Below are 22,662 nucleotides of genomic sequence, written 5' to 3'. Positions count from 1 at the left end.
CCCCTGCAGAACAGGGCAGCAGAAGCTCTCAGGCTCCCCAGCTGATGAAGACTCTACACCAAAACACCAGATTCCCAGTTTGGCATTTGTGGGATCTGGCGAGGCCATGCCCCTTGAGAACCGCTGGTCTGGGGACCACCCAGCCAGGTCTGCCTGCCATCGTCCCTCTGGGCAGAGCCCCTGGGAGGGTGCTGGGTGGCAGTACATTTCCCAGGAAGAGAAAGGCCCACCTGGCCCCAAGCCTGGCCCCCAGAGCTAAGGTGCTGGGGAGCCCAAGCAGCGCCTGCCCTAGGTCCTAACATTGATCACAAAGACCCAAACTGTAAAAGCAAGCAGGCACTTTCATGTTCACCAAATTGAACTGCCCCACCTTCTCAAGGGCACCTCACCTGCAATTCTACCTTTCCTTACAGAGCACTACAAAACTGTGCTGAACACACTGCGATAGTGACAGGTATATAATTCATAAAAACAAGCACAGCTTACTAAGACAGAAACTTCATGCTATAAAAGTAGGTCTTTCTTAAAATTCTCTTCAGGGGCAGGAAAAATAAACTTCCTGTTTGTTTCACAATCAAAACTGACCACAGTGAGTTTCTCTAATCAGGCCTCAGGCAAATGGAAGAGGAGTGTTTAGGTTAAAGGCTGCTTAACCTTTGAAACTCCTCACTGAAACCTTTCTTGTATCTGTAGTCTTAGGCACGCTGACTGAACTCACATGTATATATAAACTATTCACACTAAAGATTCTTTACAATATGGTTCTACATGAGAATGCATTAGAAATGTTATTTTTAAAAAGACTGAGTATGTTCAATGTGGGCAGGATAATCTGCTTTCATACCTATCAGGAGAGCACTCTCAAGGACCTTCCCATCCGTTACCACTTACCCCTGGACAAGGTTTTGTTTTTTGGTCAAAGTATTTTGCTTTAGGATCATTAAAAAATATCTAGGATGAAATATGACTAAATAGGTATTTTCTTCTATTTATTTTTTGGGGAAGGGGGTATTCTCACAAATGTCATTATTTGTCTAGTTAGCCTTTCTATATTTTTTTCTCATTTACTTCTGGAGATATGGCCTATGTGGTAGTACCAACTCCATTCAACGCCTGAAAGCTGAATGGAAATGTCTCCCAGACAGCCAGGCTCTCAGGGTGTCAACTGTGCACCTAAGCTTGGCCCAGGCGAGCACCTGTGTTCTGACCTGCGTAGGTCATGGGTGAGTCTGCAGTGCCCTCTAATGGCCACAGTGCAGCACTTTTCATCCTCAAGTACAGATCCTCCATCTTCTCTTCAAGTTAAATTGAGGTCCACTGTCACATCCTCTCTTAACAAAGTAAGCTATGTGACCAAGTTGTCGCAGGGTGAGAAATGACAGCCTAAAGTATTGTCCACAGGGTAACTTCATGCTCGGAATGAAAAATCGGGATGTTCCCAGGAATGTGCATTGGGAAAAGGTTCAACTGTCCATAAAGGTCACTGGCCACAGCTCTGTCACTGCTCCACTTGGAAGAGCCCGTCAGGCTCCCAGGCTGTTACTGCCCAGTGTGGCCAGACCAGAGCTTGGCTAGAACAAGCTGCTGCAGGGCAGCACGACAGCCTGTCACGGCTGCTTAGGAAGGTCTGTGGGATGCAGCTTGGGTGCCCAGAACCTGTGTGCCTCCTGGTACACAGACCTCTATGATAGCCTAAAGCCCCACCCACCTCCAGGTTCAAATGCTTATTTACTTTTTTATTTTTTAATTAAAGAACCCTACAACCACATTCTGCTTGAATACCAGAAATTAAATGTATTAACAGTTTAAAACTGCTCACCCTCTGAGGGTGATAGTACACAGGTAAGTCCAGGCCAATTTATCATCAGGTCACGATAAGATGCTGACAAACGCCACACACTACATGGTCGAAGAATGGCAACCAGCAGAAAATGTCAGGTGTTACCTATTCTCCACCAACTAGAAACACATAAAACTGCTGAAAGTAAAAAAGAATGAACTTTTTTTGACAAAGCCATCTACTAAGCAAATTTCCCCAAAAAACATGCCTGCTGACCTGCTATTCTCTTCCTGACCTCCTTTTCACTTTGCATCACTCTAAGCCAACTGTTAAGTCGGAAATGCTCAGAGGTCGTCACCACCCACAGGATGCAAAGCCCAACCATTACCTGGCCAGCTCGCCTCACCTGACCCTGCAGCTTCACGCCCTGATGGCCAATGCCTGCCTTCTGGGCTCTGGCAAAGGAATATCCAAGGTGATACTATTCCACCACCTCCTGCCCACTGGCGCTTCCTCCTCTGCCCTTTGGGAAGTGATTTTTCTCCCTAGCCGAACACACAAGCACACACACGGTCTTAAATAGCCTTCATACACTATCAACTTCCTAATTTCTGCTTTATCTTGTCTGAACTCCAGACTGGCCTATAAAGGCTCCCTACCACCACCACTTGGATGTCTCACAATCCCCTCATCCCTAACTAGCACCTAGGATTTGTGATTCCTACCACCCACCTGTGCACCCAGTCTTACCTCCAGAAGCCCAACTCAGTAACCTTAAATTTTTTTACCCGTCCCTCAGCCCAGAGAATACCTCCAAAGAAATATCTGGAATCCATCTACCACCATCTCTCCCCTCTATCTACTGACAGGATCTGCTTCATCTCTTGCCCTCTCATACTCCTTTGCCACAGAAGAGTCCCACTGAACTGTAATGTCATGTGCCATCTCTGCTCAATCTCTGAACAAGCCCAGGGCTGCCTAGGTCAGTGACTCCCAGTTCCCTGTGCAACCAAACACCTGTCCCTTAAACGGCATGTCTGGCTGTTTACACAGGAGGGTCTTCTCTTCTCAGAGCCGCACTCAGCTGTCCGGGAGGAACACTCAGCCCCGGGACTGGGAGAAGACTGGCTCCCTTCTCTCAGGTCCTGGCTCAGGTGTTATCTCCGCAGAGGGCCCCTTCTGGACCAACACCTAGAAAGAGCAGAGTCTACCCTGCTATTCTACTGTAAACCTCCATGTTTATTTCACTGAACTCATCAAAATTTTTAACTTTTGATTTACTGGGGTAATTGCTTAGGTTTTTCTCTACTAATAGATCACAGAGCTTTGAGAGCTTGTTCCTTACTGTCTGCTCACCAGCCCCTCCCAGCGAGGCAACAGCACAGAGCACACACGCAATAAATACTGGTAGAAAAATGAATGCACCAAAAGCTTCCAAAGGGTTATACACAGTTGTTCATAAATCTGTTTGTTGTTTTAATTACTTAAGAAACACAAAGAAGGAGTAAAACACTTCTCAAATGCAATTTGTAAAGGGCAGCAACCATAATTAAACAAACATCCAGTCAGAGGGCCAGTCAACACTTAGTTATCTGGTATCTGCTATCACTAAGAGCATCTTGGAGAATACTCAGAATGGTGAAATACTGGCAAAGCAGCACACTTCTGTCCACATGCAAGGTCTCCTTTGGAATGGCCGTCTTCTGTCTGCAGTTAGAGTAAAGTAACAACACCAACTGTCATCTTCACTGATCAGAACAATAATGTACATGGCTTACTTTTATTTTTTATTATAAAAAAACACATACAAGAGATTTAAGAAATGATGAATACAAGACAAATCAGAACCACGGTGAGTTATTAAACCCATTTTCTCTGTACAAATACTAAAATTCCGAAAGCGGAACATCATCGAATGTGACACACATTATCGCACTGTCCGTATGTACATGGCCAAAAGCGCTGCCGCACAGGCCGTCTCTGAATCCGTATGAACACGTCACTGATACAGAACCTGCCGGGAACTACTTCTCAGTCTCCTTTTTCTGATAGGTAAATAGTTTAAGGAACTCCTGTAAAGAAAACGCATTAAGGTGAATTTCTAGAGGCTCCCCTGTGTTTTACTTGGATCGGTTGTGCATGACACCTCGAGACAAACTTCTGTAGCCCATTTCCAGCTAAGGTAGTGGAAGAGTCTTCTAGTTATTTTTTTAGCCAATTTAGCTTTCCCTAGTCAGTCATTTGAGCACAAATGCCAGAATTAGCTCAGGAACCAAATCAATGCTTTCATATTAAATTCATTATAAAATGCCACTCAATTTTAAAAAGCGACTAAAAGGACACTTTCTGCAGCAAAAAGGGCTAAGTTCAAGTTTTTGTTGTTGGACCAAGACACAATAATACAGTCCACATGCCATGTAATCATGACAGCCTTACGTGACTTAAGCATGTGGTTTAGGGAAACACGGCCGGGCCACTGCGCTCTTCTCCAGTCTCCTTGCCGCACAAGGAGAGCCTCTTGGCATTTTCTCTTCTGTATCTTTCTTGTGAAACCTTGGTTTGCTGAAAGCCGATTCATCTATTTGTACTCAGGATATGTGAAGGCACTTCTCTAGGTGCAGTGGCAGGTGGCGGGCTAGCCGAGGTCCTCTGTACACAATGCGCCGACTTCCTCCAGGGAGCTGACTACTGCGGAGGGGACACTGTGAGAGGTCTCTTTGCGCCAAGCTTCTAGGATCTTGGATATTTCTGCTGGATTGCTGGGACTCAAGTCACAAAGAGCATACACGGCTGCTAGCTGTATACCCCATGGTATATCTGGAAAGAATTTTCACATTTGTTGTTACATAAAAACATGTTCATTATTCAAAATTTTAATGGAGTAATCTATTGAGTACTATTCAAATACAAACCACTTTCTGCCAGCAATGAAAACTAAGTATAAAAGACAAGATCCACAATGAAAAATTAACTTAAGACCTGTCCACAAATGTTTTAAAAAAAATAAAGCAGAACCGCTCCGTGTAGGTTTCCGGGCGTGGCTCATGTGCCGAGACCGGCGAGTGTGTCACTGGAGGGCACAGGGTTGCAAAGCTCACGTCTCTCACGACCAACATTGGCTAAGTTTTCCAAAGCATTCTGGAAGCATCCCACTCCCATAATGAACTTTTAATAAAATGTGGATCCCAAAACATTTGTCAGGTAAATGACTCCATTAAAATTCACTGGGAAGTGTTTATAAAGGGACTTTGGAAATGAAAAGCATGATGAAATGAGAACAAATGAAAAGCTACCCTTGTACCATACTAGGTAACAGTGTATGACCATAGATCATAGCATATAAGTATAGATTATAGCTAGGTTACAGATTATGGTTTATAGAGCTCTCATTTAGTACAAGTCAATCTAGGACTTATTTAATTAAAATCTAATTTAGTTCATTTCAGTTAATGCCTACTTCACAGAAATACTTTAGTTTAAAAATTTAGGAGTAATTTCATTAAAATTATTAACTATACATTTCAGATTACTATTAGTGATATGATGTCCAATAGGGAAAATCGCTACTATTTAAAATAAACAACAGCATCACAAAACCCACTCACTCAAAATGTTAATGATGAACATGTAGACAGTACTGCCTCTTTAAAATTATAGGGTAATTGAAGGCACAGTGAGGATCGTAGTAAGAAAAATAAGTCTCATGGTAAAGAAACACAGCGATTTATAGAACAAGTTTAATAAGCAAGGACGTCTGGGTGAGGAGCTGGAGCTCTGAATCAAATGTCAATACTGAGAACATGGTCAGACTGCAGCTTATAATACTACCCTCACCTCATCGAGGGCTATGAGACACAGCACGGCACCTAGGCCGATGAGCACACAGGAAGGGTTAGTTAGAACAATGAAAGTGTTTTATAAGCAGAAATGTTACCTTCATCCTGGGCATGCTGTATGAACATACCAATAACCGAACTAATATTTTTCACGGCAGATGGAAACCCTTCCTTCAAGCCCAACTGGCCTAAACGACCTAAGGGGAAAAATACACCAAAATATAAACAATCTTTGATTAAATGTTAACTTTTCACAAGAATTTAAAATATTTTCTTTCATAAAATATTGTGTAAATTAAGTTTGATGATCCTGAATTGAGGTTAAAATGTGTACCTACCTATTCTTAAGTGAAAACAGGTTCAATAGTCAAAGGATCAAACTCAATAAAGCAATCTGTCTTACAGGAATGACCAAAATGACTAGTCATCTCTTTGACTCACTCATACAAATAATATACAATGCTTTGCTTTCTCATTTAAGTCATAATAAAGGGAATTTAGTAAGATAAGTGATTTCAGTAAGCTCAATGTGAAATGACTAAGTTCTATTAAGTTAAAAGACCACCTCTAAGAGACTGTGGTCCCATCAACCACATCCTCTGCTGCTACAATGTAGCTGGTGTAACACTACTGTTGTTACATTGTGGAACAGTGGCTCTCAGTGTGGTTTACAGACTCCTGGAATTATCAAAGTCAAAATGATTTCCACAACAACAAGAAGGTTATGTGCCTTCTTTCAGGGCTGAGCCGTGGACTGACAATGAGAAAGCAGTGACTGATCAAGGACCCTCAGTACCCATCAAGGCAGAGGCATTACGCTGCACGAAGGTCCCTCTTCATCACTTTTCATTCCCTTCGTGAAGAAGTCAGTTATTCCTATTAAATCTAGTCTCTGGGCATGCAGAGGTTATGATGGAGAGAAAGGGCCCATGAAGCGTTCCCCCTGCTTCACAACAGGCACACTGCTTGTCTCCAGGAGAAGCTCTTGTGCCGATGTTTCAGTTGGGAGGGGAAGTAGGTCCTTTTTCCATGAAACACCACTTTTCACTGAAAAAACTGATTGACAAACTACAGCTATTCAGACAGAGGCAGACATTTTCTTTAAAAAGTTTAGAATAAAGCAGGCCTGTCACTGCAAGGAAATTTATCATTGTTGTCAATGATAAAATTTGAGTCTTTAAGCAAAATGAGAATTTTAGGAATACGTCCATCAGCCAGCCTGAACTTGACAGCTTCAAATACTTCAGACTTCTCTGATGAGATCAATGTGAATCAATTATTTTCCAAGTGTGTAATGTGCATTACAAAATCAAGAGCGGACAAAAGATGCTTTCTATGTGCAAGTGTCTTAGACCAGTGGTTGGCAAACTAATTAGTCAACAGAGCCAAATATCAACAGTACAACGATTGAAATTTCTTTTGAGAGCCAAATTTTTAAAATGTAAACTATATAGATAGGTACACTCCTTATTGAGGTAGCACCGCACGTGGTATTTTGTGGCAGAGCCACACTCAAGGGGCCAAAGAGCCGCATGTGGCTCAGAAGCCGTAGTTTGCCAACCAGGGTCTTAGAACAACAGACTTCACTGTAATAGAGGAGAAAGCTCACTGGTAATGAGTCAGGTTTCACACTGCCAAAAAAGAGAATGTCTACGATTATCTGAAAAGACGATAAAATGCTCCTTTTATCTATCACACACCTGTATGAGACTGGGGTTCCTGCGCATGCTTCAACCAAACAACACAGTACAAGATACCATGAATGCAGAGAAGGTATGAGAAAGCCTGCTGTCCTCCTTACACCAGACAGTAAAGAGATTCTCAACAAAACAGTGTCGCTCCTCCTTACCATTATTTTGTTTTAGAAAGTTATTTTTCATTAAAAATGTCATGTTAAAATGAGCTTATGAATTCTAAATGAATACTTTTAAATTTTCTCAGCTTTAACTTTTAATACAGTACTAATTGACAGCTACAACCTGAAGTGACAAAATTCTCTTGAGTTCTCAACGGGTAAACTAAATTCAACTCAAGACTAACGTGCACAAATGACACCCTTCACCCAGTTCCCACTCATCTGGATCCTTCTTTCGATTCAGGGGTCCTGGAGAAACCAACTTACTTCAAAGCGAATTCTTTTAATTTTATTTATTTATTTATTCATTTTTAGAGAGGAGAGAGAGAGAGGGAGAGAGAGAGACAGAGGGAGAAAGAGACAGAGAGAGAGAAGGGGGGAGGAGCAGGAAGCATCAACTCCCATATGTGCCTTGACCAGGCAAGCCCAGGGTTTCGAACCGGCGACCTCAGCATTTCCAGGTCGATGCTTTATCCACTGCGCCACCACAGGTCAGGCTCAAAGCGAATTCTTATCCCCTCCCTCAAGTTCAGGCCCCATCCTCCATGCCCCCTTCTCTCACAGAGGAGGATTCTGAGACACACCGCGGAGGCACATTTAGCTGAGTCTTTGTCCAGTATCCAGGTTCTCTCTCAATACAACTGTGGGGCACAGTCATTTTCCTCTCATCTAAGTTTTTATGGTTGAACTAATAATCAAATTAACAGGATACAGATTAAAGAGAAAAAATAACCCAATTTTTTATCTATCTACAGAGGTTCCATAAGAATATGAGACCAGCCTGACCAGGCAGTGGTGCAGTGGATAGAGCATCAGACTGGGATGCGGAGGACCCAGGTGAGACCCCGAGGTCCCAGCTTGAGTGTGGGCTCATCTGGTTTGAGCAAAGCTCACCAGCTTGGACCCAAGGTCGCTGGCTTGAGCAAGGGGTTACTCGGTCTGCTGAAGGCCCATGGTCAAGGCACATATGAGAAAGCAATCAATGAACAACTAAGGTGTCTCAACAAAAAACAGATGATTGATGTTTCTCATCTCTCTCCGTTCTTGTCTGTCTGTCCCTATCTGTCCCTCTCTCTGTAAAAAAAAAAAAAGAATATGAGACCAGAGGACAGAGAGGACAGATCAGGCAATTGAGGCTTACATGCCACCTTGAACTAAGGAGGGGGTAGGGGTAGGGGTAAACATCAAAGGACAGGAAGGCAACTCTCATGGAGATGGGAAGGCAAACGTTTGGTAAGTAAATGTTTGCTGGGCCATCTTTAACAATGGGACACAGAGAGGACTTTAATCAAAGGGACCTTGACAGAATCCCTCTGTCTACCACACCTAGCTTATATTAAATTATATCTCCCTTCCTGGAGCATGTCCTCTATCTGAATTCTTTTAGACAAGTTCAAAGTAAAATAAACAGTTTTCCTTGAGTCTTGTGTATCCTGAAAATAACCAGCTTAAAATGATCAATAACCCAAAAGGTGTACTTTAGGGTGGCAAACTGCTCCCCATCAGTACAAACATCCCGCAGGTTTACACATGAACTCAGTCCATCACCCTCATCTCTACTCTGAATATGAAGAAACTGAGGCATAGGACACTGAAGGAATCCTGGGGTCTTCAAACCTACGCCGGGCGGTAGGGACCAGGTTGAGCAGCACTGCAAAAGTGGGCGGTTTTTATAAAAAGTTTGACGACCCTGCAAGGAACCAGGTTCATGTTAGTTACATGTACCTTAAATGCTGTTGCAGACGGCTAGTAAATTTCTACTAGTCTGTGAATACATGGATAATTCCTAATCCAAGATGAAACTGCAAACATCTGGACAATTCCTAGGCAGTCTTTCACTGAGGCTAAAAAGTAATGTACTTCAGAGATTAGAATTCAAGTTACAATCACTCTTAGAAATCTCTTTGCAATTCTACCAAACTGCTAACTGTATGCCACTATGGCCTCTGAGACAGTCTATCAGATGTATTGGATACCTAACTACTAGTAGAGACATGGACAGGGCATGTTCCTAACACAGCTGTGGGGTCTTCTGGCCATGGGAGGCATTTGTTCACAGAGTATATACCTGACTCCACTATAACGGCTCCCTTTCTTTCAACTACAAGTGCTTGAAAAATTGGGTTTTATATGCTATTTAAATTATAGAGCTACCTGGGTAAAATAAAAGAAAATCAGGCCCTGGCCAGTTGGCTCAGCAGTCGAGTATTGGCCTGCCGTGTAGATGTCCTGGGTTCGATTTTCGGCCAGGGCACACAGAAGCGCCCATCTGCTTCTCCACCTTTCCCTCTCTCCTTACCCCTCTCCTTTCTCGCTGTCTCTCTTTTCCCCTCCTGCCAAGGCTCCACTGGAGCAAAGTTGGCCCGGGCACTGAGGATAGTTCCATGGCCTCTGCCTCAGGCACTAGAATGGCTCTGGCTGCAAAAGAGCAACGCCCAGATGGGCAGAGCATCGCCCTCTAGTGGGCATGCCGGGTGGATCCTGGTCAGGCGCATGTGAGAGTCTGTCTCTCTGCCTCCCCGCTTCTCACTTCAGAAAAATTAAAAAAAAAAGAGAGAGAGAGAGAAAATCGTAAGTCTGAGGTATGGCTTGGGGTGAAAGACTGAAATAATAATGACCCGACAAAGATGATGGATAAATTTGCTAAAAAGATGGGAAAAAAAGTCCACCTGCAGACGACATGTGAGTCCAAAGCTGCTCGGACATATAAAAATACCAGTAAGAAATGTGTTCATCACAACCTCAAAGACAACAACTGTGCTGCTTCTCGAGGAGGCAGGAGGACAGCTGAGAGCCTGCGGGGAGGGTGACCCCATCTACAGGGCAGAACTATGACAAAGACAAAGTCACCCAGATTTCTACTCCAGCTTTTAGTGCAGGTTTGCTAAGGAAAGGGTGAGTTGAGACAATTCTAAAGAAAAACTGAAAGACCTAGAAAGAGAAAGGAAACTGACAAGTAAAGGCCACTTCATATTTCAGCCTGACCTGCAAACACTTGACATGAGAAAGTACTGTCATGCTTCTAGGCTCCGGAAATATCGAGTGGGCCATTTCAGGATTTAATATGTTCTTTGGGGCAAAAATGATATAGCCTTACACTCCACAGAACCAGACGGCAGGCAAAGCTCTGGCCCCGCTTCGCTCCCTTCCCCCATTTATATAGGTATAGCTATCCTTCTGGTACCCCACAGGTTCCCTCTGACATCAGCCTAACCTTTCCGGGCCGCCATTCCGTCAGGAAATGGGCAGAGTGGAACAGTTCTATTCCTCCTCCTGTTCCTATGGATCTAAGCAAGTCAAACATTCCCCAAAATGGTCTTTAATAAATTATCCATAAGGAGGTTAGAAGAAACCCCACTTAATAGTTATATATGGCCATTTGCTAACAGCAACATTCATACCCCAAAATCTGATATTAGGTAATACTGAACATTTTGACAGAACGCATGTTTTATTTCCCATGGAGGAAAAATCAAATTAACTAGAATTTTTCAAATTTAGAGTTAAGAATAAAGACAATTCCTTAATTTTATATAATCAGTATGACTATTAAATCATGGCCTACCAGCTTCATCATTTGCTAAATTCTTTAGTCAAAGTTAGCTTCAGAAAATGCAAGAAGATTCTCTAAAACTTTCTTCTTAGAAACAGGTCACACATCAAAATGGCCAGGCCTGTGCAGGATGGTACCCATAAATCCAACCCTAACACCACTGCCCAGAACTCTACTAGGTCCAAAGAGCAGGCCTCACCTGATTTTGCCCTTCCCCTCAGCCATCATCCCTGCCACCACCACCCCCTGCCCCACATACACACTACACCCTCAGCATCTAGCAACTGCTTTGCTACAGGTTCAGTTCCAACAGATAACCAGGGCCAGTAAAGCTTAGCCACTGCTCTCCAGCACCACCGGCCACAAGTAGAACAGCACAGCTGTCCCTCCAGCCCTCCCCATACCCGCTTTTTCCAGGCACGTTATTAGCTCAGCCTACACATTTCCATCTGCAGGCCTAAGCAGGATTCACTAGTCCTAACTTGGCTCTTATTTTTGACATTACACTTCCTTTCTATTTATCCAACTTTGAACCATATTTATATAGGTATATACTATCCTTTTGTTATACATTACTATTAACTATTATTTATTACTATTCCTATAATATATAAAATTATATTATAACTCTAAATTATGTAAGTATACATATATTACTCTAAATAAAAAATTACATTTTATAAATTATTTTCTCAAAAGCCAGAATTTTAAAGATTTAAAGAATAAACTAACCTGATTTTGACTAAAACTACAAGTCAGTGTTTTTCCCTTGAATTACACGTTGTTTTTAGAAAAACTATTTACACAGTCTTCTTAATTCTCATATCGGTTACTTTTTAAGGTATACATTTAAAAATATTTATATAATCTTGAGTTTTCTTTAGATCCTAAGAATTAGTATTCTTTTTTTTTTTTTCTTTTCTTTTAGTATCTCTCCTAATTTTTTCAATTCTCAAAAATGTTTTGCAATTTAAAATTAATTAGTTCAAAATACAAACACTTTCTTGAGTCCATAAGAGAAGGAGCTACTGATACCAGAATTGCCCAATATATAGACACCACCTGACTACCAAGTAGCTTCCTATTTGGGACTAAAAACTATTCCTCGGGGTATCTTGAACTGAATTCAGCAAAATGTTTTGAGACAGTAGTAACCCACAGAGCAGATTATTCATTTCCATTTTTGTGTTTTCATTTATCCTCTAATTCAAAAACAGTCTTTAGCAAGCCTTTGATTCTCACACTATCTTGTTTAGTAACTTAATTCTAAGTGAAAATTAGATGTCTACCTTGTAATCAGGTTGTTGTCATGAATCATTTTATATTTACTGAGCACAATGTTCTTACGTTTGCGTATAAAAGATACAGAGCAGGAATGTATATTTGTTAACATACTAACAAAATTAGTCCTGGATAATATTTCCTACTGTAATTTATTTATAAGGCTTACTTATATAACTTAAATATTCTCAAACTTTATTTCAAATAGTATTAAAGCTATTTAAAAAGTTTTTTCTTAATTTATTGATTTTAGAAAAAGGAGGGAGGGTGAGGGAGAGGACATCAATTTGTTGTTGCATTTATTTATGCATTTATTGGTTGATTCTTGTATGCGCCTTGACCAGGGATCAAACACACCACTTTGGCATATTGGGATGACATTCCCAAATGAGCTATCCTGTCAGGGCCTTGAAGCTTAAATTAAACTCCAAAGATACCTAAAAATCATGGTAACTATCTTCTAATATCTGAACCTTGTGTTGAGTGCCCAGGGGCAGTGAGTACATGCTACATACACAGATGTCAAAATATAGAGCCTGCTAATCATTAATAGGTCGCATTTCCGATAATAGTAAAATTTAAAAAGAAAGATCTGTGATTTTAGGGAGGAGTAGAATAAATGTCAACTAAAGTTCTTTCTTAGATCTGAGATTAAAAAGACCTATGTCTCATTTAAACAAAGTTGTTTTTTTGTTTTGTATTTTTCTGAAGCTGGAAACGGGGAGAGATAGACAGACTCCCGCATGCGCCCGACCAGGATCCACCCGGCACGCCCACCAGGGGCGAAGCTCTGCCCACCAGGGGGCGATGCTCTGCCCCTCCAGGGCATCGCTCTGTTGTGACCAGAGCCACTCTAGCGCCTGGGGCAGAGGCCAAGGAGCCATCCCCAGCCCCCGGGCCATCTTTGCTCCAATGGAGCCTCGCTGCGGGAGGGGAAGAGAGAGACAGAGAGGAAGGAGAGGGGGAGGGGTGGAGAAGCAGATGGGCGCTTCTCCTGTGTGCCCTGGCCGGGAATCGAACCCGGGACTTCTGCACGCCAGGCTGACGCTCTACCACTGAGCCAATCGGCCAGGGCCTAAACAAAGATTTTAATTTCTGTATATTCAGCTTAGAGAAAAACAAAACTATTTTCCGATTATAGAAGTATATAAAAGTGATCCTTAGTGGACATGGGCAAATATGAAAAAATAGGACATAGCCTTGTTTTAGAAACCAAATGAACCTATAGTATAATTAATAGCCATCTATGATCCTGGTGTATATATGCAAGCGCATACATGTGTGTATATTCATATTAGTATCTGAGAAGCAAGACTTCAACTATAAAAAATATATACCAACATTAAAAATCTTAGTCTCTGAGAAAGAGGGATGAAAACATTATGAAGAAAAAGTATGAGTAAAGAAAATGAATTAACTACAAAAGTATCTACAGAATGGCTGCAAAAATCATCATTATGATGAAGTTTCAGTCAACATATATTATTATAAACTTATTCCATCATCCAAGAATATCATCAGCAAGAAAAAAATTTAACCAGAAAAACAACTCACCGATCAGCCTCAGTATGGATGCTATAATAACGTCAGGAATATATGCAATGTTCGCATGCCCTTTTCTGTATTTTATCCACTTATCCATTACAGGCCATAGCTCCTTACTAAAAGTAACAACAATACACATATGTATATTAAAGTACTTATGCTTATCATCACTTAAATATTAAGAACTTATCTTAAAAATGGTCTGCAAGAGGTAGACAGTGAATAAGAGAAATTTCTGAAGATGTCATTTTTTATTGAATAGGTTAAAATGAGAATAGTCACCAGAAGCTCACAAACTCTCCAACTATTTTGATATTTGTGCTGACACTGGTTTAAAAGAGGCTACAAACATCCACATTTGCATCTTTATTCTGTTTTAACCATTTTTACAAGACTTTGCATAAAGAAGCTGAACAATGTCCCCAAATTACAGAACTAGAAGAAATCCAGATGTTAATGCAGCGCTGTGTTTCAAAAGCCAAGTTTTGATGGCAGAAGCAAGGTTAAACAGGCTGTTTTGTATAGAGAACTAAACCAGTGGAAATAATAATAAAAAAAACCCTTAAATGGATTAAAGAAACTTCCTAATCTTGAAAAATAGTGCCAATTCCTGTTTTCTCTTCTTTCAAAAATGTGTTTTCTTCTTACATAGAATAGTTAAATGCAGACAAACAAAAAATATATAAACCAAAAACATCCCAAATAACACATTCTCAGATAATTATCACCATTCTGATTTTAGATTTCATTCCATGTACTTCTACATGTGCATGTACGTAAAACAAACAAACAAAAAACATGGTGGAAGTGATCACAAGTGCTTTGAAATCTGGATCTGGAATCACTCAGGAAGAGATCCTGATATTCAACACTGTCCTCACCACCTGCAGGAGGCCTGAACAAAAACACCTCTGACCTGCACCATCCTTGGTGGCCTCCTCCGTCAAGTCATTGGGGACAAAGGGACCCCTGCCTCCTGGGCTCCCATTCCCATTTAGAGTCAGGAAGATGAGGCCTAGGTAGGCACGCACACATCGTTACACAGAAGGCACTTACTCAATAGACTTCTGTCATTCTCTTAGTAACAGACTGAAACACTTTGATGTTAATAGATAAAAACCCATTTATAGCCATTTTAATGGGGCTATATCTCATTATATAATTCTATTCCCTATTGCTGACATTTAAATGTATAATCTTTCCCTAGTGTTGAGGGAAAAAAGGAAAGAACAAATTTTCATAGAATAAATTCTTCCAGTATTTCAAAGATATGGACTATCAAAGCTTTGGTGAATCAGTCATAAACTCCTTCAAACCAGCCTTTCTTGTTCAAAACTATAGAAAATTAAGAACTACAGAACAGAAATCTATCTTCTCCATTCTCCCAAAGATGGTATACAACTAGTATCAAAATTCTAGATGCACAGAGATATTTATTCATCACTTATTTCTCTCTCGAAACCCCAGGTGAGAACTGTTAACCTGGAGTTTCAAATATTTCAGTTCAAGCGGGGCATCTGTATATTAAGATAATGACTATGTTCAGTTCTATAAATATTTGTTGAGCATCTCCCTTGCATGAGCACTGCCCCACATGCTAGGTTATGCCAGTAAACCAGAGGGGTCTTTGAGTCACTTCTCCTTGCGAGAGATAGGAGTAACAGACTATAATGAAAAGTAGTAGCAGTACCACGAAAAAATGAGCAGGGAGATATGATAGCGATACAAATACTTGAAAGGTAGCTTTATTAACTCTTATCCGAATCAAAATGTCATTTGTAAATGTTTCAGCTGCCTTAAACAGCAAAAATTATTCAAACCACAATTCAGCAATCATTCAAGAGACTACCTACAATTCAAATAACCCAACTTTACTATAAGATGAAAAACAGCCTTATACCTTATAATGTTATCATGTGTCCAAATCCATTTCTGATGGCAGCAGAGCAGATCAATGGCAAATATGTACTCCCAAGTGTTGTCACTTAGGTCCTCACCAAATCTTTCACTGGACTGAAATTCTGTTTTTGGACATAACTGTATGGTCAAAAGCAGCTTAGAAACCATGAAGCCAACATCTGCAGGAGCATTCTAAAAACAACAAAAATAAATAAAATTTAGAGTTTCAAGTATAACACATTTTATGTGAATAGCCTCAAAGAGTAAAACAAGCATCAGACAATTATAATTTAACTTTAAAGACATTTTCTGAAAGCTGTATTTTGAATAAGGAACTATGTTTCTCTTAGGTATGGCATGTGTCCTAAAATGGCATTAGAATGGGGGCTGACAGGTCAGTAAAAAGTTCCAAGCAGGATACACAATCCTGTCAGACAGAAAAGAAACTAGCTACAATACAGACTGGAATGCAAATTTTCATTAACTGTAATCAGAGATTTAAAGTTATAAAGTTTTTTTTTTTTAAATTACACGTGTAGTCTAGTACTTTTTTTTTTAATTTTTATTTTATTTATTCATTTTTAAAGAGGAGAGAGAGACAGAGAGGGAGAGAGAGGAGAGACAGAGAGAGAGAAGGGGGGAGGAGCTGGAAGCATCAACTCCCATATGTGCCTTGACCAGGCAAGCCCAGGGTTTCGAACCAGCGACCTCAGCATTTCCAGGTCAACACTTTATCCACTGCGCCACCACAGGTCAGGCCTAAAGTTATAAAGTGTTTTTTTTTTTTATTTAAACCGCCCTGGCCGGTTGGCTCAGTGGTAGAGCGTCGGCCTGGCATGCGGAAGTCCAGGGTTCGATTCCTGGCCAGGGCACACAGGAGAGGCACCCATCTGCTTCTCCATCCCTCCCCCTCTCCTTCCTCTCTCTCTCTTCCCCTCCCGCAGCCAAGGCTCCATTGGAGCAAAAGATGGCCTGGGCCCCAGGCGCTAGAGTGGCTCTGGTCGCGACAGAGCGATGCCCCGGAGGGGCAGAGCATCACCCCCTGGTGGGTGTGCCAGGTGGATCCCGGTCGGGCGCATGCGGGAGTCTGTCTGACTGCCTCCCCATTTCCAGCTTCAGAAAAATACAAAAAAAAAAAAATTTTTTTAAACCTTTAAATAATGTAAATTCCATCTTTTTCTGACTCTAAATTAGTCTTTTTCCAGAAACTCTTAAGATTGAATAAAGACAACACTAAACATTATCTATATTCTTTCAAATCTGTGTATGTTTTAAAATATTTATCCAAGATTTTGCATGTATTGGTAGTCTGAATGTTCCTTTTAATTGCTGAATAGTAACTCATTATATAAATATACCAGTTATCCCATTCACTCATTGAAAGACATCTAGATTATTTCCAGCATTAGACCATAGTTAATGCTGCGATAAGCATTCATGTACAAGTCTTTGTGTGGATATAAATTTGACTTTTCTTGGGTAGATACCAGCAGTGGATTCATAATTGTTTTCTTTTTTGTGTTTTTTATTCAGTTTCGTTATTAAAAATTAACGAGGAGCTTTCAATCTTTTCTTATTTTTGAAAAAGACTGGTGTTACAGTTCTTTAAAGAGGAGATAAAATGCAGGTGGAACCTGTGCAAGCTTTTCATACAGTCTGTTTTCAATCATCTTTTCATTATGATCACTGGAAACAACGGATTTATTCAAGTATTCTATCCTAAAACCGAAAAATCAGTTTTATTTTGATAATAAATCACCCTACGTTTCCACATCTGTTGCTCTAGAGTTGCAGACAGAGTCTCCTCAGTCCTGTAAAAGTGGACACTTCTGCTGCGTCCTCAGACAGTGTTGGATATTTTTGCTTATCACTTTTTTCATTCATCTGACCTATCAGTTTTGTTAGTAATTTTATAGACAATGTTTTTTCTTCTATGTTTTTTGGTCTCTACTTGATTGACTTTTATTCTCTTTTAAGCTATATTCCTTTTTTCTAGATTCCATCTGACTTTTAATTTTTAAAATGATCATCAGCCAACTTTGTTTAATAATAAAGATATTTAAACCATTTTAATAAACACAGGTTTTTCAAAAACCAGAGCTCTTTTTTATGAAAAATTTTCAAGAACCTTTAAAAAATTGTAATCTTACTTTTGAGTTTCTATTTGTGCTCAGATTGTCCAGGACTGTGTATTTAAATTTCCAAGCCATTTTTATAAAATTTTAATAAAATCTTTGATTTATGTTTAATTTTATTGATTACCAGAGAACTGTTGACTTTTTATAATTAACATTTTTGTGTGGCCAACCTCATGACTGGTTTTTGTCAATGTGCCACAGGCATGTGAAATAAAGCAACAGGCCCTGGACGGCTGGCTCAGTGTTAGAGTGTCAGTCTGGCCCGTGGATGTCCCGGGTTTGATTCCCGGTCAGAGCACACAGGAAAACCGACCATCTACTTCAGGGGTCCCAAACTACAGCCCGTGGGCCGCATGCGGCCCCCTGAGGCCATTTATCCAGCCCCTGCCGCACTTCTGGAAGGGGCACCTCTTTCATTGGTGGTCAGTGAGAGGAGCATAGTTCCCATTTAAATACTGGTCAGTTTGTTGATTTAAATTTACATGTTCTTTATTTTAAATATTGTATTTGTTCCCGTTTTGTTTTTTTTACTTTAAAATAAGATATGTGCAGTGTGCATAGGGATTTGTTTATAGTTTTTTTTATAGTCCAACCCTCCAATGGTCTGAGGGACAGTGAACTGGCCCCCTGTGTAAAAAGTTTGGGGACCCCTGATCTACTTCTCCACCTCTCTCCTTTCTCTCCCCTCCCCTCCTCGCCCCTCCTGCAGACATGGCATGCATGGTTCAAGCAATCTGGCCCTAGGTGCTGAGGATGGCTCCATGGTCTTGCCTCAGGCACTTAAATGGCTCAGTTCAGAGCAACAGAGCGGCCCCAGATGGGCAGAGCATTGCCCCTAGTTGGCTTGCCAGGTGGATCCTGGTCACGGCGCATGCAGGAGTCTGTCTACCTCCCTGCCTCCCCACCTCTCACTTAATAAAAAAAAAGAAAAGTTAAGAAGAAAACAACTATTCTTCATTTAAGTTTACCTTTTATATTACTGAATTCCACTATGTCTTGACTGATTTTTGTCTATCAGATCTATTGAATTCTCTAAGATAATTTGGAAGTCTTGTACTATAATAATATCCCCCTCCCGTACTCCTCATTTTCTATAGGCTTGTCTTCATATATTTATTTGATACAGGGTAAATATATTTATTAAAATTCTACCTTCTCCATAAATAATGTCTCTTATTATCAAATCATCACATCTGGCTTCATCCTGAACAGGTCAAAAGAGAAGACTCCTTTGCACAAGCAGAGAACGATGCAGGTGCCAAGGGGCCCTGCAGGCAGCCTGGGAGAGTAGGCTTTTTCTTTAGTCTTTATAAGAAAACAGAAGTCTAATAAATATTAACATTGAAAACTACTAAAACACTAACCTAGATACTATATTAGCACATCAGTTACTAAAAAAAATAATAAAACAGAACAAAATAGAACAAATAAATTTCAATGAGAAAAATACAGAATATTAGACTCAGAAAAATCCTGAAAAAGTTTAACAGGAAAAAGTTGATACCAATTTTTTCACCTCTCTTAATATGTATTGTAGAAGCAAATTATTTACAGCTCTCTTCAAAGTTCTCACATACATACATATGTATAATCTCATCAGTCATAAATCACAGCACAAAATAAACTGTAAACACAATTCACAGGTATACAACTCTTCCCAAAGGGCTTCATGCATGCTTAAGCTTAGACTAATGCAAAAGCTTAGACTAAAATAATATTTTAAAGGATCTAACGCAAGGAATTTATTATCTCTAAAAGGCCTATCAACTAATGCAAAATGAAATACAAAACCAAGTAAGAACATTTATGTGCGATCTACAAAGAATGTTTTACAAGATGTAAAAAATAACCTCACCTTTTCCCAATTGAGAAAAGCTCTCAAACAGTTCAGAACCTCTCCTTTAGCACGTTGCCTGGCAACTAGCTGCATTGCTTTACTGATCACAGATTGAGAGATAAATATATCATGCCACATGTTTGCAATAAACAAAGTCAATTTTTCTGACTCTGGAAAATCTGTAAGAAAGAAAATAAGAATAAAACTTTATGTCTGACCAAGTAAATAACACACTACAAGTAAATGTTAGTAATTTCTCTCGTGCCTTAAAAGGTCTCCTACCCAATGAGGCCCTGTTTAGGTTATTCAAAAATCAGTTTCTCTCTTCTCCACCCCCTTTTCGGCAAACTTTCTTTAATACACAGATATACATCCCTGTATGAAAAGGTCAATAAATTTTAAACCATGAAGAAAAGGCAACCATCCTCTCCAGCCTGCCCCAGTCCCAGAATACTCTCATTTGGTTAGTGTTATTTAAGGACATTTGTGTGTGTGATGTGTGTGTTGTGTGTGTGTGTGCACATGCGCGCGCACACATTTATAAGAGAACTCACTTGAACAATAAAGCTTTGGTTTGAAGAGAGATTTTTTTAAATTATGGACAATAATCCTTTGCTATAAATATCTTTTCCCACAGTGTGGCTTGTGAGCCATAATAAAGTTGTGGGTAAAGCATCCCAAGAGAGAAACCTGTAACACAGGGCCTGAGGTGAGAATGGGCAGTTTTGCGTGAGGACGAGCCAGAAATCCAGCTTGTGCTCAGGAGAGTCTGTGTCCTCTCCTTTTTGCTGCCCACCTCTGAAAAAACCTCATGTACGCCTGTATGCTGTTGCCATGTATCAGCCCACTGAATGCACGTATTTGGTTTTGGTGTTTAATGAAGCCCTAACAGTTAGCATAAACCTGTAACTATTTGTTGAATAAGTCAGTGACTGAACGAGTAACCAAAGTGGCAACAAACACAGCAGCCTCATTCACAACTCCAGAAGTGATATAGTCAATTTTCCTAACTTATAAGCCCCAAACATTATAATAAAAGATTATAAATCTTTGCAATTGAGGTAAGACTTTCTGATATAGTATTAAAATGTATTTGTATACCATTTTACTGTTTAAAAATCTCTCCAGCAATGATCTGATGAAATGAAGAATAACTCCTAATCTGATCACCAGTAGAGACCGAAGAAATGACAGTAAAGGGAAAAGAGAATCAAAGGACAACCAGCCTTTCTATACTTCTCTCCCATCTCTTCTTTTCACCAGCTTATGAATCCATCTTGTTATTTTCTATCTTTCCCAAACTACAGCAGTGTGGTTTGTCACTTACTTTAAATCATTCTCTTATCTTGTGTCAACTATATTTGACTCCAAAGTAGCTGCACAAGGATTAAAACAAATATGAAGTAATGAGAGATCCTATATTCTATACAAGTGAAATGCTGACATAGGTAAGCTGAAGTCCAGAAATTCTCCTACCAAAAACCAGGAATGAACAGGTATACCTAAGGCTTTATATGCCTTAATGTACAAGCTATTACACAACTTAAAATGATACACAGAAATTGCTTAGCTAAACACAGATTCAAGTATAATGAGGTAAAAAATCCATAATATATCTTCAATACAAAAAAAGCTGTTATATGAGCATACCTTCCTTAAGTAGGCTGTAGCAGAACAAGCGAGCTCTTTCCACGTCTCCAAGTTGACGACAAATACCCACATACACTCTGCAGAGTGCATGAATGTAATTGTGCTCCAGAGATGTCTTTTGAAGTTTTAGTTCTGAGAGAATAGAGTGAAGCAAGCACTCTGCTAAATGCTGGAGTGGGAAGAAAAAAAAAATGAAAAGGCCACATACACTGACATTTATATTTAGCCTACTAAATAGCTTCAAGTTACAAAATTTAGTAACAACTGAAAAAATGAAACATGCACTCTATCAGAAGGTAGCGGAGGGCAGTAACCAGACCAATTTGCTTAATAGGTAAGCCAAAAGGCTCTCTGGGGGCTAAGAAGTTCACACCTGTTAGCTGTCCGATCAGCTATGCTGCAAGTGCTAGAAGGCAGATCTGTGCATACCTGCTGTCACTATCACTACTCCAACCAATTAGTGTCCCGGTTTTTGCTATAACAATTTGTTCCGTGAGCATGTATTAAACCTACCCTAGTCTACTCTCAATTTCTCAACTCCAGTGTACTCTATACATTAACCCTGTTTATATCTTAAAAATATTATTAGGTGACATTTTTCTTGCTCAGGAAGAGAAGCATTAAGTAATTTGACATTAATCCATTTGAAAATAAACATTTTTTCAAACTTACTTATACTGCTCTGTATGCTTTCTGAAAGTAAACAATCTTAAGAAAAAAATTTATACCATTATGACTTGGAGAATGTGCAGATAACCAATAACCTAAGATCATATGGCACTGGAAGTCATCCACACAAGGTGTCAAAATGGGCATTTAGAAAATGTAAGCCTATAGAAGTCGTTATGAACTATAATAGAGCTGCACAGCCCTCTCATCTTGAAATTGAACATCTGATCCTGTTTGATTTGAGACATACACTAAGGGAGGGAGAAGGAGAAACCATACCCATATGTTGTTTTTTCAAATGTGAGTATATGACATTATTCACAGAAAAGGAAGGCTCTATTAGGTGATAATCAGTTAACGCTTTCAAGTAAATAATTTCAAACATTTACACGTCAGAATCAATGGGAAATATGCAATTTTAGTTCTGACAGATATTTTCTTTAAAAGTTTAAGTTGGTAGATAACCACAAATTATTAAATCTCTGGTGTTATCACATCTCAAACATATAAAATCCTGGCTAGAAAAAGTCTAATCTCAATGTTTGTATGGGTAACTGTCATTACTGAACTACTTCTGTTGGAGTCCTCTGCCACCCTCCTAACAGCAGACAGCCTGTCC

The 22,662-nt window shown here is 40.0% G+C and overlaps 1 protein-coding gene across 1 annotated transcript in view; it reads right to left on the bottom strand.

The window, feature by feature from the left end:
- Positions 1-924: 924 nt before the first annotated feature.
- The window catches only part of ICE1 (interactor of little elongation complex ELL subunit 1), a 63,751-nt gene continuing 42,013 nt past the window's right edge, over positions 925-22,662 (bottom strand). Inside the window, exons 14-19 of the mRNA XM_066243410.1 lie at positions 21,375-21,543; positions 19,743-19,903; positions 15,751-15,941; positions 13,860-13,966; positions 5,715-5,813; positions 925-4,597 (exon numbers count right to left, since the gene is read on the bottom strand). Coding sequence (XP_066099507.1) covers positions 4,416-4,597; positions 5,715-5,813; positions 13,860-13,966; positions 15,751-15,941; positions 19,743-19,903; positions 21,375-21,543 — 909 coding nt within the window. The 3' untranslated portion in view covers positions 925-4,415. The remainder of the gene's footprint in view (positions 4,598-5,714; positions 5,814-13,859; positions 13,967-15,750; positions 15,942-19,742; positions 19,904-21,374; positions 21,544-22,662) is intronic.

The sequence above is a fragment of the Saccopteryx bilineata genome, chromosome 1 (genome assembly GCF_036850765.1).
Source record: "Saccopteryx bilineata isolate mSacBil1 chromosome 1, mSacBil1_pri_phased_curated, whole genome shotgun sequence".
Lineage (NCBI taxonomy): Eukaryota > Metazoa > Chordata > Mammalia > Chiroptera > Emballonuridae > Saccopteryx > Saccopteryx bilineata.
Note: the sequence above shows the minus strand (reverse complement) of the source record. Positions and strands in the feature narration are given on the sequence as shown.